The 20,113-nt window shown below is 34.2% G+C and overlaps 1 protein-coding gene across 5 annotated transcripts in view; it reads right to left on the reverse strand.

The window, feature by feature from the left end:
- Mp (collagen XV/XVIII-type protein multiplexin) overlaps positions 1-20,113 on the reverse strand; it is a 567,976-nt gene that overhangs the window by 447,389 nt on the left and 100,474 nt on the right. For all 5 annotated transcript variants that reach the window (XM_076523939.1, XM_076523938.1, XM_076523937.1 and 2 more), the window contains exons 3-4: positions 4,721-4,986; positions 856-1,131 (exon numbers count right to left, since the gene is read on the reverse strand). In XM_076523939.1, the coding sequence (XP_076380054.1) occupies positions 856-1,131; positions 4,721-4,986 (542 nt within the window). The remainder of the gene's footprint in view (positions 1-855; positions 1,132-4,720; positions 4,987-20,113) is intronic.

Below are 20,113 nucleotides of genomic sequence, written 5' to 3' on the forward strand. Positions count from 1 at the left end.
ACTAGAACATCCATAAATGTTATTAAACTATATATATTTTTCTTAACACTAGGTTTACTTTAGTTACACGTTTAAGGTATAAATTAAACTTTAGGTTTAATCGACGATTATAGGAAAATACGAATTTTCCTAAAATAAAGCGAGATAAATTTAACCTAAAAATAATTTCGTTTTACGATATTGTCAGTGACACTTGACTTATGCGATATTAAACAGATTTAATGAATTTATACAAATTCGAAACATAGTAAAAAGGTATCTCTGTGACATTATTACTTTTATTTAGTATCTTCTTTCTTTTTTACTGTTACGGTTAACTATGAAATTAGCCAACTCAATAGGTATTATGAGTATACTGCAGCTAGGTCTTAACAGTTAGATGGTCCTGGATGAAATAAATTTGTGACATATTGTTAGAATGACGTTACTAATTTACAATATAATTTGGTTAGGATTAAAGCTTAAAACTGTAAACCTAGTGTTAAATATCACTTTCAATATTTTTATAATCTTCCATTATTATAACATAGGTAAACGTAGCATAACTAGGAATACCTCGGAATATCGGCCGCAAAGAGTTAATTGTAATATATAAAAAAATTCATCTACCCCTGAGGTTAAAATTCAAATTCTAAAGCCTAATTATCCGCATTGCACGCTTTCGTTCGCGAAATATTGAACTTTTTCCTGAAAAAACGATGATTGTATTTTCAGTTAAATAAATCTTGTTCGAAGCATATATTTGTTTCGAAATTTAATGTGAAAGCGGAAATTTCGTTCAGCACCGTTTCAACAAGCGCATTATAAGTAATTATGAAATTTTGACTTCAATGGGATAGCTTTTTTTGTACTCACGTTGAACTTCTCTTGAATATGTGGTCCAGCTTGAGCGATGTAGAGCGTGCTGGCTGTGTCGAATTGGTATTCGAGGGGTATTCTGGTTACTCGTTGCGTGGCCATTTTATGGCAATTCATGAATAAAGTGACGTCGTTTACCGACACCCTGATTACGATCTTGGACCATTCCTTCGTCAGCTTTGGCACCGTGAATTTGGCTACTTCCTCTGAATGAGAGTGTTCATCGGAATTGGTGTAAACGAGGGAGATGTTTTGATTGGTCCCTGGCCCATCCTGCGAATGAACGATTCGTAAATAATATTTCTCTACTATTCAAACTCATTTTAAAAGAAAACAACTCCTTAAAGATAAAACTAAAACACTTTTAATTTCACTTTGTGTATCTTTTCATCAAAATATGTCCAATTACAGTAGTTTGTCTATTGTTAAAATACGTACTCTCGTATGATTGTTTATCAATTACTTTGGATAATATCGTATTTACGTATTAAAGTACATTTTACATACACGGTGTTCTGTCTAAACCAGGCTACGTAATTATCTCTCCCAATAGTGATGTTACAATAAAAAAACATTTTATGGTTCTTGATTAGTTTTAAGAGACGAATACGATGTACAATGTAGTTTTTTCCAAGAATATTTTTTTCTGGAGTTTCCAAGGTCATCGATGTCAATTTGTATATGAGTAAACGTGGCCTGATTTAGACAGAACACCTTATATACTTAGCAACAAATGTTAAGAAACTTTACGTATCCATTACATTTGACTAAATGTTTAAATTTGACTACGTCTTACTAAATTAAAAGTACATATTATAGTAAAGTATATAACACCTTGTTTATATTGCAATATGTTATTCAGTGCATAAGACAAATACGAAAGTAAAATAAAAATTAAAAATCAAATAATCGTGAAGAAAATGAAATTAATTCATTTTGTTCACACGATTTAGCCGGGACATCCTGTATAGCGCGATTGTTGTTGGTTTTTACTTTAATATTTCAATATTATTCAATTAGCTGCTGATTCTACATTTTTCAATTTTATCTAATTAGTTGTCGGTTTGTACGTTTTCCAATGTTATTTAGTTACCTGTTGGTGTTTACATTTTTGAATTTTATTTAATTAGCTGTTGCTTTTTATTATGCAGCCTGTTGTACGAGAAACCATGTTACAAACGATGGTCGGAAAATTTTTGCCGGGTTATAGGGATTCGTTCACTGTATCTTTTTCCCGAGAAAACGGGACAAAGGTGAGAACCGAGCAGAGGAATTATCCATTGCACAAAACGTTTCAGCATACGCGACGCGACCTTTCCTCTCGCGTGTCGGCTCCACGGCAATACGGTTGTTCATCGGTGTCGAATAGGGTGCGCGCCGCGTGAAATAAAACCGCGCCAGTAACTCTCTGGGGAGGTCGAAAAAATGAACGACAAGGATCTGAATATAAAGCCAATCAGAAAGTCGACAAAAATTTCCAAGTAAAATCGGTCGATTTATAAGGAATAGGCTCCGGCGCCGCGATAGACTTTTAAGTCAGTCGACGGTGTTCCCAGTGATCGGCCGGGACGGGGACCGAGGAGGGCATTTCCTCATGTTTCCCAATCCCTCCGAGGCCGTTGTTGCAGCTACCCGAGTCTTCAAATTTCTTTGAGATCTTTCACGTTTCTCGCGGCACCGTTTCCACAGGTAATACGGCGTCTACGTGTTCTGCAGGAGAAGCAGCAGCCCCGTCGCTTTCGACGTTTCGAGAGGACACGATCCCCACGAGAATCGATAGCGCGGAGCCGCGCGACCGCGGGAAAACAGCTCGGCTTTCGAATCCCAGGGTATTTTATTTTCTTCGAAGTGGGAGGGAGGGTGAGCTAGTTGCCCGAAGGCGAGACCCAGGGATAATTTCGGAAACGGCACGATCGCTGATTATTCGATGAGAAATTTGCCGACGCGACGCTCGATTTGGACCGACGGATTCGAAGCGGAACTTTATCGGTTACACTGATCAATCGGATCTGCGACTTCCTTGAAGATTAATTCTCGTGCGTGGTTCGCGGGAAATTTGATTTCCAGGAGCAACACGAATTTCGACGTGTTTTATATACAACCGGATAGAGGCTGATTCTATGTCAAATAAATAAGTCGAAAGAGAAGAATAACACTTGTTCATTTAAGGCATCGTTTTCGAGAAAAAGTAGGTTGAAAAGATAATACTATTTTATACGTATCACGTCTGGTCACTACATATCAATTCGACTTCTCGTTATGCGAGAAGCCACGCGAACTTGGCGCATCTTTCAACTCAGTTTTCTCGAAATTGGAGCCTTAAATGAAAAAGTGTTATTCTTTATTTTCGACTTACTTTTTGACATAGAATCAGCCTCTTTTTCTCGATTTGTTTTTATTTTTTGTTTTATTAAGTAAACGGTTTGGCTACCCTTTAGATTACAGAATATAGCACAGACTAATAAATTCACAGTTTTATGAGTCTACTGTTTTATAATTTGCTTTGAGGAATATGCATTTCATATTTGATGACTTGATAGATCCAGTCAAATTATTATGAACCAATTTTTCTTTACATACACTGCTCTCCAAAAGTATTAGGACATTCACAGAAAATTGTAACAAGTATATATATATATATATATATATATATATATATATATATATATATATATATATACACATATATATGTATGTATATTTTTACTTTAAATTACAATAAATTACATTACAATAAAAATAACGTCAATTTTATAAAAGAAAATTGAATTTTCTTTTCGACGACATATTCGACACATTTTTTAATTACTTCTTGGATTAACTTCGGCATCCGTTTTGTCAATTTGTTTATGATTTCTAATCCTATTTCGAAAACATATCGTTTGAAATGAACTCGGCATACGTTTTCACTGAACAAAATGCAATAAATGGGTTAACTAATTGCATAAGTGACAGACACTTCTAACTTAATGTGTGCTTTCGACAATAGGATGCCATAAAATTTAATACTAAATATAAAATATTATTTAAACTAAGTGAGAAATTATAATTTATACTAAATCAGCATATAACCTAATACTTTTGGAGGAGCGTGTACGGTAAACTCCTACATAACATGAGATTCAACATCACGAATTCCTATGACACGCCAAAACTGTTGCTACCACAATTAATCAGTTAGTATAGTCGTTAGTATACTCGTAGAAAACAGCTAACTGATCATGTTAAGCAAATAAATAAATGTTAATAACAAAATTAAAAAATAAACCAGTCATTTCATCAACTTTATTCTATGTTATAACAGTCACACATAGATTTCTCAAAAAGATTGCAACAGTGAACTGATTACTAGGGCATTATTTTGCCAAAGGACAATAGCAGTTAATGTTCAATCAAATCTCACTATGTTCCTCTACCTAGTGTAATTCTAATTTCAATATTATTCCTAAACTTTGTATAAAGTGTTAATATAAAATGATATGGTGTTTCAATTATTCAATCTGCTGCACATTAGATTAAATACAAAACATAAACAACATTAACTCTCGGACTGCGCTTACTAGGTCATTTTGATTCAATGTATATAAATTATTATCTAATTGCTCAATTTTCAGCAATTAAATTAAGTGAGTTGCTATTGCACTAAGAACAATAGAGAGGCTAACATACTTGCAAGAAGTAGTTTGAAAATATGTTTTGAAAAATTGATGAATAAAGGTAAAAACGCTGATAAGTATCGACAATTCCATAGCCATCCGTCGTTCGAAGATTAATAAAGCCAGTCATTAAGAATTTGTTATCATTATTCATATTAAAGCCGCCTCCTGCGAGCGAAATACTGTGAATAATTAATTATACATACCGATATTCTGATGCCCAATTGCACCACAGTCTCAAAGGGGTTGACAACCGCGAAGAGATAGCTGCTTCTCAAAGTCTCCGGTTTGAAAGTTGCCACCAGAGTAAACTCGGCTGGCAATTTTTCCGGAAGATATAATCGATAGGGTTGCTTAACTTCAGAGCCAGGTCGGAAGCCAAATGCCGGAAATCCGTCGAGACCATTGTCGATGTAGAAATTATTATCGTCTGTCGATGCCAGTGTTGCTTGAAGTAAATCATAAACCTGGTCTGAAACACAAAGGTGCGAGGAAACGTGGTTAGAATGCTTTCCATTATTGTTCCCTGGGAATCACAATTTCCAATCGATTCGCCACGTTGACTATCATTTTATCAAATAAGAATTGCATAAATTAACTCGTTGCGATCCAAAGTGTTTTCTCCCTTTTATTTCAGAATTTACTAAATATTATATGACTCAAGCTTATTCCATATAAAATTTTGTAATCTAATTGGAACAATTGAGGAACACTACAATTGTTCTTATAATTAGACGATAGATCTTCACGCAAAATAAAATTTGTTTAAATTAACCGTAAGAAACACAAGCTAGATAACACCGTCATTCCTCTTTTAAACATCGTAACAAATCGAAAATAATGTAACAATATCCTTAAATTTTTCTAATATTATTACAATTTTGAATTGAACCTGTTTTTATAATATGAGCATGGAATCTGCGGTCTACACGTAACTATGACATTATTCATGAAAATCATGTGAATCAATGAAGTATTAATGAATGAAGTATAATCTATTAATGTGAAAGTTAACGTCAAGTCACCCATCGTTTAATTACATTAAACTACATTGCTACAATGATTATTCTCCATTTTAGGGAAAGATAGTGCATGGCATCGATGTTTACTGGTACGATAATTAATGTCATTAAGATAAATATTGACTAAATAATTGGAATATGAAATCTAGTCTTTTATAAAGGAAAATATTTCTGACGATTTCAACTGACTTTGAAAAAAAAGTATGTAACTTTCCCAATTTATCTAGGAAATTGATCGCGCGTCGACAAGGAAGAAACTAATTTCGTATAAAGCATTCGCTACGAAATAAGATAATTAATGGAAGTCGACCGATCGGAGATTTCAAAAGTTTTGAATTCTAGTTAAAGCGCAATCCCGATGAACTAACTTTCATAGAAGCTGACTACGCTTTTCGTTTTTCCTTACTTCTATTTGCCGAGCCATTCCACAAAATTACAGACCCTCGTAAGTAAAAGAAGGCTGGAAGTTTAGCTTTAAGCTTTAAAGTGTATAAAACTCTTTCCATTAAGACGATTTTAGATCAACATCGCGAGCGTAGACAAGTCGTGGGAAAAAGGAAAAATAACAGGCAAAAAGGGGGAAAAGAACCGTTTGAAATTTAATTAGAAATTTTTCCCTAACGCGCTACTACGGATGCGCGTAGACGACGTTCTGCAAATTGTATTACACTTCGGGGCGCTTCAACAGCCCGATGAATAGTCTTTGTGAATTCGTGAGCAACGTCTCCGTGAGTGCAATATTTCAACGTTCGAAAGAAAATGTTTATCAGTAATTATGTTCGTTATAATTTCGTCGACCGAATAATCTGCATGTCGGCCGTTTAATTCTCAGGCGACAATGCGAATTTGTCAAAAATAACATTTCAAAAATGCCTAGGGCCCGATACGCCTGGGAAATGTTTGAATCGAGTTTACGTTCCACAATTTATTCCCATTTTCAAATTAAATTTTTAATATATCCCCGAACACAGCGGGGTCAAAATCGCCTGCAACAATTCCAAGGGATAGCAACCAAGCAGTTTCTTCTCTCCCTTGACAATTTTTGTAATTATAGACGTCGACGTCGTGATTTTTATCTCATCTATTAACAAATAGTACTCGAACATCTTTTGAAACGAAATAAGCTTTTCAAAACTGGGCTAAATGATTTGAATTCTTTGGAGACGTTACAAGGGCTAGTTTACTGTACAGTGACTAGAATACTCTCTTTTTTTCATTTTGCTATTACTTGGAATGAAAAATAAAAATAAAAAACTCACGTTTTTTAACTTTCTTATCTGAAACTAGTTTTTAAATTTTCGTTCCAGGTCCAGACCAAGTCCAGGTTAGAAAAAGGTCTTTCTTTCTTTTTTCTGTCATTCCAAATAATAGCAAGATTTCAAAAAGGTATTTTAGTCATTGTACAGTAAACTGGTCTTTTTAACATTTCAGCAAAATTCAAGTCACTTAGTCGACTCTTGAAAAAGTTTTTGCATTTTAAAAGGTTCTTTTCGCCAGGAGCTGTATACATAAAATTCACGATCTACTCGCAAAGTGAAATGAACTGCATACAATTTTGCAATTAAAAGGGTGTTCACTTTTGCAATTAAAAGAAATGTTCACGTTTGTCCTGAATTCCGACTAAATTTGCCACAGTAGCGAGAGAACAAATAAGCCACTCACTATTCGTCCGTTGAACGTATCAAAATTACTTTCTTGGCGAATGTAATCTACGGTATGAGTGGGGGAGGAGGGATAGCTACGATCGTTTCACTGTATCAAGTTATGAATTACGGGGCGCTTGTATCCCTCTGTTTTATGCAAATTGTTTAAATTCAGTTCGAGAACGGTCCCGGCGATATATCAGCCGGCTAACTATCAGGCCGGCAGTGGTAAACCGTGAATATTATTTTAACGGGATCATCTGCGAAACGCTCGCGCGTGTACGGCCCGACGAGACTATAGTTAATTAAGGACACCGTCGAAAACAGAGTGCACCACGGTACATTGGCCGCGCGGACGGCCCGGGTTAAAAATGCGAAGAAGAGAAAAGTAATTCAAACTCGACGCGAGAACTTTAATTATTTCGGTGCGTGGAGACTTTAAAGAGCTCAGTGGGATTAGCGGATGAAATCTTGATAAGACTGCTGCCCGGTTGACACGGTACAGGATCCGAAAAATCGCATGCAGTTAACCGCTTCGTGGACATCTTGTCGAGACTAGTTATCGAACGGCATTTTATAGATTTCTACGATGCGAAATTAAAATGTTTGGGTACTCAACAGTTACGTGTATTCATAAGTAATGTGGTTTTCGTTCAGATTTAGTAAACATTGTCATCTTGTTCGCAATTTGCTATTACATAATTGATATGGACGACTCAGAAGCCAATCAGTGTAAGTCTAGTAACCTTAAAACTGAGATAAATAATTAATTTTCAAATTAACCGTAAAAAGATAACAATACCTCTAATAATGCAAAACACAATCCTTATTGTATAATTATATTAAAAAAAAGAAAGTAATGTTAATATTTATTTAATTAATTAATTATTTTTATTTTTCTCTTAATTTTTATTATTCTTTATACAATTGTTTTATTTTATTTAGTCATTCAGAGGTCAATATTTATGAAGAATATACTGAAGACTATATTGATTTATCGAACGAAAGATTCTATGATAAAAATGTATTTGCACTGCGTAATTCATGGAATGTATCCCTGTGGGTATTTTTGAACCTGTGTAAGCTCTAATCAAAGCTGGAAAATTGTATTTTTAAACACGTCCAAATAGGTTTCAAGAAATATCGAAAATCATCTTGAAAAATCGATAAATTCGAATCGATTACGTAGAGTACGAAAAATAAAATTTTATGCTACTGTAGTTTATCGTTGATTAAAAATATAAATTGCTGTAACAGTTGCAATCTGTTACCAATTTATTTTTACCAAAGGAATATGTTACTTCTGTAATAAATAATAGCTATTATTAGAAGAGGTAATCGTTCCATTATACGACTGCCTTTGCATGCGATTTATTCGTGTAATCAAGATAAAGCCATTTTCAATACAACACGTGCTATCGAATGAAAATTAATCAATATAATCATGAGGTCCTGCACGAGGATAAAAGGAACATTAACACCGTGTTCTATTGGTTTTACACATTTACTTCGGGTTCACGTAAGCTTACATGCTCGCGGGTGATTATAATCATATTTCTTTAATATATCACGACCCCATTTCGCACACCATGCATCTCGCAGATTCGAGACACTCTATATACCGCGGTGAACCGCGGCAGAAAGCTCGCTTCGATAATCGATATTTATTGTCGAAATATGAGTCCGTGCAGTAAATCGCATTAAAAACTGTATGCCTAGCGTCGTTCCGACGGGCAACCGAGCGCAATTTTTCTTCGCACACAGGTCCCTCTATTTGGCACAGTTAAACCTAATAAAATATATATTTCTTCATGCACTCTCTTTCGAAACCAAATATTTTTCCAGTCGCATGCTTTCAACTCTACAAAATTTTATTTCATAGAGAAACCGCAGTTTATAAATCACTGCTCCAAGATATCGATAATTGTTAGCTAACAGTTAGACTATATATTTGTTGAAAAATTCAAGATATAATAATTTTTATTTCTATCGGGCATTAGTGTTAAAAAAGTGATTTTTTATTAATTCTATTGAAATGCTCGTAATATAAAATCTGATCTGTAATTAAAAAATTGCATTAATCTTCCGTCGTTTTCATTTTGTCAGGTCCGGGTTATTTCATATGGAAACTGTATGTAATGTTTGTGTGTGTGTGTGTGTGTCCCAAAGATTCAAAATTTTGCAAATGATTTTTGTCTAAATCAAGCGTTGATATTAAAAAATTATTTTCTACCGAAACATTCGTAACAGGAAATCTAATTTGTAATTGAAATATTGCATTATTCTTCTGTTGATTTCATCGATTTCATCATCGATTATGTCAGTTATGCAATTTTTACTATTTTTGTGTTTCAGTGAACGTTAAATTTTGTATATTCTTATTAACCTAAGGATGTTTGTTGTGCGTTTTAGTTTTTACTCAACAAAATGTAACGCAACTTTTCTGTTTCATAAACGTCCAAGAACATTTATTACCGCGCCAATGCGCCTTTAATGCACATGCAACAGTGTTTTCCATTTTCATATGCATGTAAATAGTTCCCAACTCTTCATTTGATTGAATACCTATGGTCAGAGGTGGTATTTACATGCAAATACAAAGGCCGCGGGTTCAAGTGAAATTAGACCCAGTATTGCGAGATACCAAGACTTATTGGATTGTTACGAGATGGTGGATTGCAGAAATACAAAATGGACTGCTTTGCATAATGACCTAGGAAACACAGAGTCTCTACACCTGTGGGAAGCTAATTTTTCTGGCAGCTCAATTGCATGTTACAAATCAAGGTAATTAATAAATAGTAGATATTATACGTTGAAAAATTGTGTGGACGAAGAATAAATTAGTAAAAACATCGGACTGTTATCTCGAAGTCGCAGTTATTAAAGAACAAAATTAATTTCTATTTAGTTTTTGTATTTTGTAATTATACATGCAAATTTTTATTTTTCAGTTTGTGGTAAATATGTAGTAATTATTTCCAAGTGAAATTATTTTACTTCACTCAAAATGTATTGTATTTTGAAATGGATGAATTCTAATAAATAAATGGACTTGCAGATTTCGAAGATTTATTGTTAAGCGACGAAAGTGTAAAAATATGGAAACTTAAAGAGAGAAGACTTCAATGCTTAACATATTTGATCGACCAATGTGTACGTTGCCAGAGATTTCAACGCCTGCGCAAGGGATAATCGAAGAAAATCTTTCTTGTCCGCATATTCCCCTAACACCTTTTGATAATTTGTTCCCTCAGAAATAACAAGACAATGTTCCTCGTGAGAACATTGACAAAATTCCATATCACAAACACTTATAAAAATTTATACTTTCAACGAATGTCATGATCAAATTTATTGTATCACTATAAGATGTTGATCTTTATGCGTTTACTCTTCACTTCAATTTAGTCGTGCAATTATCACGTAGCTACTACAATAAAAATGTTATTATCAGAAAATAATTCTTTCAATAAATCTGCAATATCTTCTATTAAATTGCTTCCAAGTTTACACACTTGTTAAAAGTAACACGTCGAAATTAAAAATATATCGCAAATAATATTTGATTTGTAATTCAATTTAATTCAGTTGTTGAAAGGTCTGTTCAACGTAAAAAATGATTTTGACACGCAAATAAAAGATGAATAAGAGATATATAAAATTGTTTAACAAACTTGATCTATTAGATTACTTATTTACTTATTTTAGTATTATTATTATACTATTTTATTTATTAGCTATTTTACTGTAGTTTCACTACATTTGCAACAAAGGAACGGCGAAATATAAATATTGAAAACATTACAAGAACGTACCCATATCGTATTTTTGTCAATGTATTCAAATTACTAAGAGTCGATTTTTCATTTTGTTTCTGGTTCGTTCAATTGACGTAGTAAATGTTGTGTATAATAATTTACACGCGACTCAGTGCCATACCCGCCAAATAGACTGTCGGAAGAATTCATCAAAAAATGGACCTGAACTATTTGTAATGAAAATACGAAATAATTATTTCAGAGGATTCATTTCGAACCGTTATTTCCGATGTTGTTATTTAAAAGTAAAAATACTATCGATCCATTAGAAATATGCAAAATGATAATATCAATTTCCAATAATGGATTATGTCGTTACTTTTTCGTTTAAAATATGACAAAAGGAGTAATTTCCAAAAGAATATGCAGCGAAGAGATTTGATATTAAGAAATCTTTACCAAAGAATCAACTTCGAGCAGATTCTTTCTTTTGTCTTGCAGAATTGCCAATCAGAATGTAATCCAGACTCAGAGTTGGTAATAAAATTATCATATAATTTCCAAGAAGAATTTCACAATAATCTCAAACAATTATTTCAAATGATTACAAAAGTAAACTAACACGTTATTTAAAAAATACTATTTAAACTAATGCTATTTCAAAAGAGATCACAAGCATGGAACTAATTATGAAATCAAATAATATGAAGTATTATCTCAATATGTCCCAGAGGTCTGACCGAAAAGAGGATCGTTTTGGCAGCCGTAGAAAAACATGAACAGCATGAAAAAAGTTGTACAAGTAAGGTAATTCAGTGACCAACGAATTTTTATCGAAAGAATCGTGTGAAGCAATAACGAAGAATGCCAGGCAAGTCTTCGAAGTAGGCAGAAAGTTTAGTGTTATCAGTCGCAAGAACTTTTAAAGCCTCGTCGCGGCTGAAGTTTCTATCGGAGTCAAAGCTGCTTGGCAATTTCCCGCCGGTGGACACGAGTTCCCCTCGAGTTGCTCTTTCATTATATATTTTATGCTTCCTTGTTTTTTTTTCATTCGATTGTCAACGCGAATGCGCAACGGGAGATAGAGCGAACGCTAACATTGGTTTTCATGCGCGAGCCATTGATTCGCGTAGCCGTGCATCATTTCCGGGGTTTTAAACGCCGATTAAAACGTCCCTTCAATTTTTCGGGGATCCCCGTTCGACAGTCCGTTCAGCATTTACAAATAACTCTCAAAAATTGCCACGGATTCGGAAAGAAATCTCTGATAGGATCAATTTCACCGAGGGGCAAATTGCTAGGAAATCGATAGCCGGGAAACAATGCATACGAAATCACCGATTGATCCCGTTTGTACACGGTGAGTGAAGATAAATGGAACATGAAGTTTAATTTAATACCCCCCTCTACTCCTGCATAAGGTTTTGTAAATTTACATTGAAGTTCCTCGTGATATTACACCGGGATCGATCACTCGAAAATTCGTGTTTTATAGTTCTAACAGTCTGCGTTATTCCTTCAGAATTTGCTTCCCGTTGATTTATCGCTGGAAACGAAACCACGCCGAGTATCATAAATATACCGACCCTTCAATGTTTCAGGGTTTTGATGGTTTGAGGAAAGACCGCGACGATGTGTTCTTGACGGATTTTAAGGGGTTAAGAAACTTCGAAAGCTTGAAAAAATCAAATCTTTCTGCGTGTGTTAAATAGTAGAGGTCTTAATAATAGAGGTCTTAAAAATAAAGTGCAATACGTCTCGATCTTTAAAACAAATTAATTTCGTATTATTAACAACATCTTTTAACAGTTATTCTGTAGCATTTAAAACAAAATTCACGCTGTCCACTTATTGCTCATACCATTGTAAAATAATCAACAAAAACTTGAATCTATAAAATGTTCACTTTTCTTAGCTATTGTTTCAAAATGTGACCAATTTTTAAACGCGATGAAGTCCTAACCCCTTAAATAGGATTGGTGTTTTTTGTGAAAATAGAAAAATACTTTAAATAAATATATAAAAATATACATAATAATATAAAAATATACAAGGCGAATTGTGTTATGCATCTTAACCTAATTTTCATTTCTAACCGCAATGTTTCTAAAATATCCTGTTCTGTTGTTCCTCATTTATAATTGAAAAGATTATGCATCGTAGTAGTCAACTTTTACTTAACACATCGGAGAAAATCCAATATCTAAATTTGTTCATTCGTTGTCAACACACATGCAAACATTTTTATACTGATATGAAGAACTTAGACTACAGAGGATTAAAAAGTGAGAGTCAAAAAGTTTTATCCAACTTCTATTTTATATATTTAGACAGCGCAATTTGTACATTTATGACAAAAATGAGTAGGTAGAACTCAGAAAAGTGACACTATTCGAAGAATTTAAAAATTCGGCTACGTTATTTAGAACTTCTTGAAATTATATAAGACGAGAATCTTTTCAGTTCTTATTTCTCACAATCAATGCATAACATTTTTATTTCGTATAAAGATCCGCAGTCCATGTTTGATCGATGTGGAAAGCTTTTATTCTGCATAAAGGTATACAGTTTACAAATAATTTATAGTAACGTATCAAATTGGAAATAAGAAAAAGTTTTCGGTATTATTCCAGGATATATTTTAATATCCCGATTGTTATCCCTGTTAGTCATGTTACGTGCGGAAATAAAATAGCACATGTGAATAATATTTTTATCGGAGACCCACGTATCGAAAGTTTTGTTTAGAGATATTCTTTAGAATAATTGCGGCAATGTAGCTTTTTGATTTCACTCATACCGATTGCTCGCAATCCATGAAAACGCGGCATCGAAAAAACGGATGTACATCGACGATTAACAAGCGCTATGTTCACCGTTTCTTCGGAATTCAAAAATACCAACCGGCCGCGTTGGAAAACGTCGATTTTCCACAACTGCGTTGTATTCATGGAATGAACCGCTTTATTGCAGAAAGGTGTGTCCAACCATAATCTGTGATCAGGACATCATTGCCCGTTCGACGGTGCCCCAATCGTTTTTGCGATGGACGCGCTCGAATCATTTGCAGAAAAGCTGCAGTATTATTGCTTAAACCGGATACGCGCTCGACGAGTCGTCGTTGTGTACGGAGAAATCTAATGACGATCAATCGCGATGGTTCTCGGACTCCCGCGCTCACTGTGCCGTTTCTCGAAAGGCCATAATTTCATAGGATGTTCAAAAAAATTTATATTCGTGTTTCCATTTGAACTGAAATTGTAGAATTAACGTTTTAACACTTTATTTATCGGAATCCTATTGATAGGTTTTTCAGTGACTGAACTGTGTCTATAAGATATTTATCATTGTATTAATCGAAATAATTTAATGGATTATAGATGAGATTATTGTGGTCTTTTTTACCAATTTCATAAGAAATTATTAATCGTTGGTTTTTGATTTTGGAAGAACTATTAGAAAACTGTCGGTAGGTAAAGTATTATTATAAGAAATGTTAATTTTTTGGAATAAATCATTTTGAGAATCGATGTTCTCTAATTTGACTTCGATTGTTAAAAAATCAGAGTAAAATAAAAATTTATTTTTTTCCTTGATATGTCGCTGATAGTGTTGGAAACGGTGTAAAATCTGTATACATTAAATCGGTAGTCTAATTATAATCTAATTATAACTAATTTCTGCTTTTACTTAGATTATCAGTGTAGATATTTTTACTATAAGCTTTCCTATACAATTCCCATAGTTTATATAATGATTCTAGGACTACTGTAAAACGCTCATCGGTACAACTGAATTTTCCATCTCGGAGGCTAAATAAATTTTGCAAACAAATAGCTTACTTGCATCAAAATAATATTAGCTCAAAACTGAAACTTTGTCAAGTTATAATTTGAACACACAAGACACGTACAGTTCTTAACAAAAGTATTCTAAACGACTAGAATTTTTTTTTTATGATAGAGGAGCTAGTCTACTAGGCCATAACGGGAATGTTTTTCTTAAATTTTAGTGTTGCTTGGAATGCCAAAAAGAATTAAAAAACTCATATTGTTTTTCTTTATCGGAACCTATAACGAAAATTTAAAAAATGCGTTTTGTGAATCCTGGTATCGGATAACGCAAAGTTAAGTTACAAGCGTTAAAAGATTTTTAAAACTGCAGATTTCTCACGCTAATTAGTCGAAATTTTCATTACATGCACAAATAAAAAAGGTAAGAAACATGAGTTTTTTATTTCCTTCTGTTACTCCAAGTAATAGCAAAATTAAATAAAAGCATTATACTATGGTCTAGTATAAACTAGTTCTTCTACCATCTAAAAAGAAAATTCAAGTCTATTTAGTCCAATTCTGAAATAGTTATTCAGTTTCAAAAAGCGTTCGAATACTTTCGTTATCCATTATGTTACAGTTTCACATAAACATTTCATCTCGCACAGTTCGCTTGACACTTTAATTACAAATGTCCCCAAAAAACCCTACATTTTCTCAAACGAACATCGCACTTAACACGTGTATAGTAAGAAACTTGTCACAGTGCGAATACCGCTGAATAACATTTTTGTCTTCCTTCCGTTTTATTAAAACGTGACTAAGATTTATGGCATGCTGAGACCAGAATTACAACCGAGAATTCAAAAATACTTCGCTCTGCTTTCACGGTAAGTTTCTATTTGTAATACGAAACACTTGAAAACTTTCCGCCACAAATTTGGAACGTTCTCGAGACATGCGACTTCGACAGCGACTAACCAATCAATACATTTATAACATTGTAACGGTTGGATGCGCCAACATACGGTTAGGAATCTGCCACGGTAGCACAAAGCTGCTATCTACTCTGAAAATTGGATTTTGGCCAGATTTTCGAGAAACGGCTGCGCGACGGGACGGTGGCGGGAGCCGTGTGATTTTCTGCCGGAGTAAAATCGCGCGAATATCAGCCCGAAATACTCGTGATTACCCGGTGTAGAATTTCGCGAAGCGCGAATTTTTCGGGGAATAATATCGCGCGAGGTCTCGCGCGGAACCGGCGAAAAATCTGAATTTGTCAAATTTGTTGGTCGTTAAAAGCCGGCCAGGCGCGCACTCCCCGCGCGTGTCTCCCTACTTTCGTTTAATATTAAAATCCGGAAGCGGCGCGGCGCGCCGTGGAAATTTTAAGAAGAGGACGAGCTGAACGGGAAAGGAAAGCGTTTTCCATCAGAACTTCGCGAAACCGCGTAATGCACGGAGAAATTTCCGCCGCGCTGAAAGGAAGACAATGCCGGCGCTCGTTGTTTTTACGAATTGCTGGTTCAAAAAGTGCCCGGTAGTTTACCGGTCTCCGAAGTATCGTGGGAACTGCAGCTTCAATAATAAACCAGATCTCTACGAGTCGCAATATTAACTCTTTGCACTCGAAGCTATTTGAACTTCAAAACTGAAACACTTCGTCCAACGTATAGTATTCTGTTTCTTGTAATTACGTTTTGTATCGCATACATGCGAAGCTGCGTTTATTTATTCGTACAATACTTACATTTTTATAAAGCTTTTAAAATATACAACAATTTGGTAATGTAAAAAGTACTTTACAGAGTGATGTAGCAATTTTCAGTTGTACCTGGGAGTCTCCATTCGAGCGCAAAGCGTTGAATATACATACACGCTTTGTAAATAAACAATTTCGTTTCGGAGATTATTCCGTGACAAGGATGTAATGATTTTTGACGGCTTAACAAGAGTTCCGAAGAATGTTCTCTAGACGAAGTTCGTGATTTTTTTCAGCTATATTCATTACTTATAGCATATTTTTGTAGATACTTATTGTGGATCTTTAATCATTTTGTTATCCGCAGAGTAACAATATAATAACGTGGATTGTAAAAACTAACAAGATCAATGTTATTGCATTAAATCAATTAATCATCGCATTAAAAGTGTCATACGAACACGTGGTAATGCAACCAAATATTAATAACTCAATGATCGGAAACTTTTTTCCAAAATTTGTACTGATCAGAAACTTTTTTCCACATAACATTTTGTTTTCTCTGTGTTTCTTTTTATAATAAATGAAAGATTGTGTTATGTTGTACTTATTTACTTTATTCAGATTCCACCTACGTTCCCCATTCGTCTTACCTGCATATGAGAACATTTTATAGCTCCGAAATGCGAATATTCTTTGTAAATTTTATATTAGTATGTATGATCGGAAACTTTTTGCCAGGGATTGTAGATACTTAATTAGAAAAATGTTTGGTAAAAACACACAGTCACACAGTTTTTGATTCAATAGTAGAATAATATATTGTTAATATTGCTGTTGATAATTAACGGACACACAGAATACATTAGTAACCCATAATAATGAGACAACGAGATTGCACTAAAAGTCTTAAGAATTTCATATATTATTGTCGAATGTCGATTGTAATGCATGTTTCATTATCGAATCTTTAATAACCTATTAATTCAGCATTGAACATATTAATTCACTATTGAACATTTCAATCCACCACTGAATGAACATATTAATCACAATCGAACATTTGTACTCACTGTCGAATCGTAGGTTTGTTAACCATCGCTGTAAGTGTCGCGAACGTATTCTCAATTTCTCAACACTTTCTTTCTCCCAGAAATGAAGAAGCATCGGATGACGAAAACAAATGCTCGCTCGTCTCTAAATGCAATTCACCCCGACGAAATTAAAATCGTACGGTCTGATACTGCGGATGAAACACACACAGAACATTCGCAATTTAATATGTTTATTTATCGCAGTCAGCATTAACGCTTCAATGCGAACGCTTGTTTTACGCGTGATACTCATTTTATATTCGATTTTTATGTTCTAGACGCAATCTTGTCTTGAAAATAAACGTTTGTTATGTGTGCGGTTTATGCCGCTTTAAAGCTGCACAGTTCCTCTTAAATCTTCTCATTCGGTTAAATGTTTCTCCTGTTTCAAGCTAAACACTAAGCAATGACAAGATGAAAGCAACGAACGCATTCGTTATGTTGTTTTACCGGGCTTAGTCGAGCAGTTAAAGCTGCAAAAGCTTAGATAATTCTTACAGTAATTTTCAAGACAGCTTTAACATCTCGCTTGCACTAAATTCATGCAAAATATTAATTTGTTAGAAATATTATATTATATATATATTTTACATATATATATATATATATGTATATATATAATTCATATTTATCATAAGATTACATATATATATATATATTGTAATCTCACACGTGCATTATCAGTTATGCCTTCATTCGATGTGTCGAAGATGGATTAGAAAGAACACAATAACTGTCGCAACAGTTTTGTGTTATATTTATTATCACTGCGTTCGACGCGTGAAAGTGGGTCAAAGAGAACCTAATGAATGTCGTTAAATTTGTGTTGCATTTATTGACTTCGACAAGTCAATAACGGGTCAAGAGGTGCTCATTGTCGGCATCGACAGTACGATTACCGGGTCACTGTAAAATTTCATATTATACAATATGACATAAACTGCGCACATTATACTTCGTTCTACAACAAGCGAGAATTAGAATATTGAGCGAACAAAACAGTGATGATTACTTTAAACTAGTTCGTGATTTATAAAAATTTATTGATATTTATTCATTCAGCAAGAATCGTTGGTGATCACCTCGTGCAGGGAAAAACGATTTTCTCACGCTTTAGGATCAGCGGGAAGCGCGAGTTTGTGCCACGTCGTGTCAGCACTTCGTGGAAGAGAGTATGAATTATTCGCACCGATAAAAACCATCGGCGGCATGTGTATCTCTATTCATTCTCTTTTTTCGCCTGATATCACGCTCGTTTCTGGATGCAACAACACGTGCAATGTCACGTTTTTACGCGGGCTACGGGACAACGTGTGCCCCGAAACGTTCCTGCCATTCGATAATTACGAGATAAACTTCTTGCTCGAAATTAAGCGGGCGTTACGACCATGTCATTTCATCGGTCACGTTACCGCGCGAACTACCGGCCAGAAGAACTGTTTAAATTGCTCTTCCGTCAGTGTAATTAGAAGTTCGCGTGGTAATGAATTTCGCTTAACGTTAGATCGAGGTGACCAATTAGCACCGTCGCGGGACATGCAAGAATAGAATCGTGTCCAGACAAGTATCGCAAATAATTTAATAATCACGAAGATTTGCATCAGCGTCGCTTGCAATTTGTGGTAATTAAATTCTCGCCGTATGACGTGAATTATTAATTTTAATACTCGAAATGTTTTTAACCCGAGAAAGATAACCTACGTCGCAGAGGCGCCTGCGAAATAAACAACTGACTGCACCGTTTTTCATAGAGGTCTAGTGATTTAAGTTTAAAATTACTTAAAATATAAAAAAATATAATATAAATGCATTTTATTTTTACAATAATGCCAAACCTTTAAAATGACTAGATTAACTTAAATAAATATCCATTGTTAGTATAAAATTGACGCCTTAGAAAAGCATGCGCCTCTGAAGCGTATGGTTATCTTTTACGTACGTTGTCATATGGTTATCTTTCTAGGGTTAAATTTGTTAGTCATATTATTCGAAGCGAAGGTTTCATCGATATTTGTATTATAAATTATAAAAAAAGATTTTCTGCTTTACAAAGGAATAAACTCTGTTGAATAAAATATATTTTCATATATAGTGACTCCCGTTAATATTCGGACATTTTTCAAAACGCAATAACTTTTTTAGAACTGGACTAAACGACTTGAATTTTTATTTAGATGATAAAGCGACCAGTCTACTAGACCATAACTAGAATCCCTTTTTAAATTTTATTATTGCTTAAAATGATGAAATAAAATAGAAAACTCTTGCTTTTTAACTTTTTTATATGAGCTTGTAACGAAAATTTAAAAAATGTTTTTTATAGATCTCAGTAAATTGGTTTTCACCGAAATTGGTTGACCTTCGTATGAGCTGTAAACAATTAAAGATCGCAAAAATCGCAGTTTTGTTCTGATTTTTGACATTTTCCACCAATAAGTGTGAGAAATTTGCAGTTTTTACAATATTTCAACGCTTGTAACTTGGCTTTGCGTTCACCGATTTCGATGAAATTTTCAGGATGCATATAACTTAGCCAGATCTACAAAACGCATTTTTTAAAGTTTCGTTAAAGGTACAGATAAAAAAGTTAAAAACGAGAGTCTT

The sequence above is a fragment of the Megalopta genalis genome, chromosome 7 (assembly GCF_051020955.1).
Source record: "Megalopta genalis isolate 19385.01 chromosome 7, iyMegGena1_principal, whole genome shotgun sequence".
NCBI lineage: Eukaryota > Metazoa > Arthropoda > Insecta > Hymenoptera > Halictidae > Megalopta > Megalopta genalis.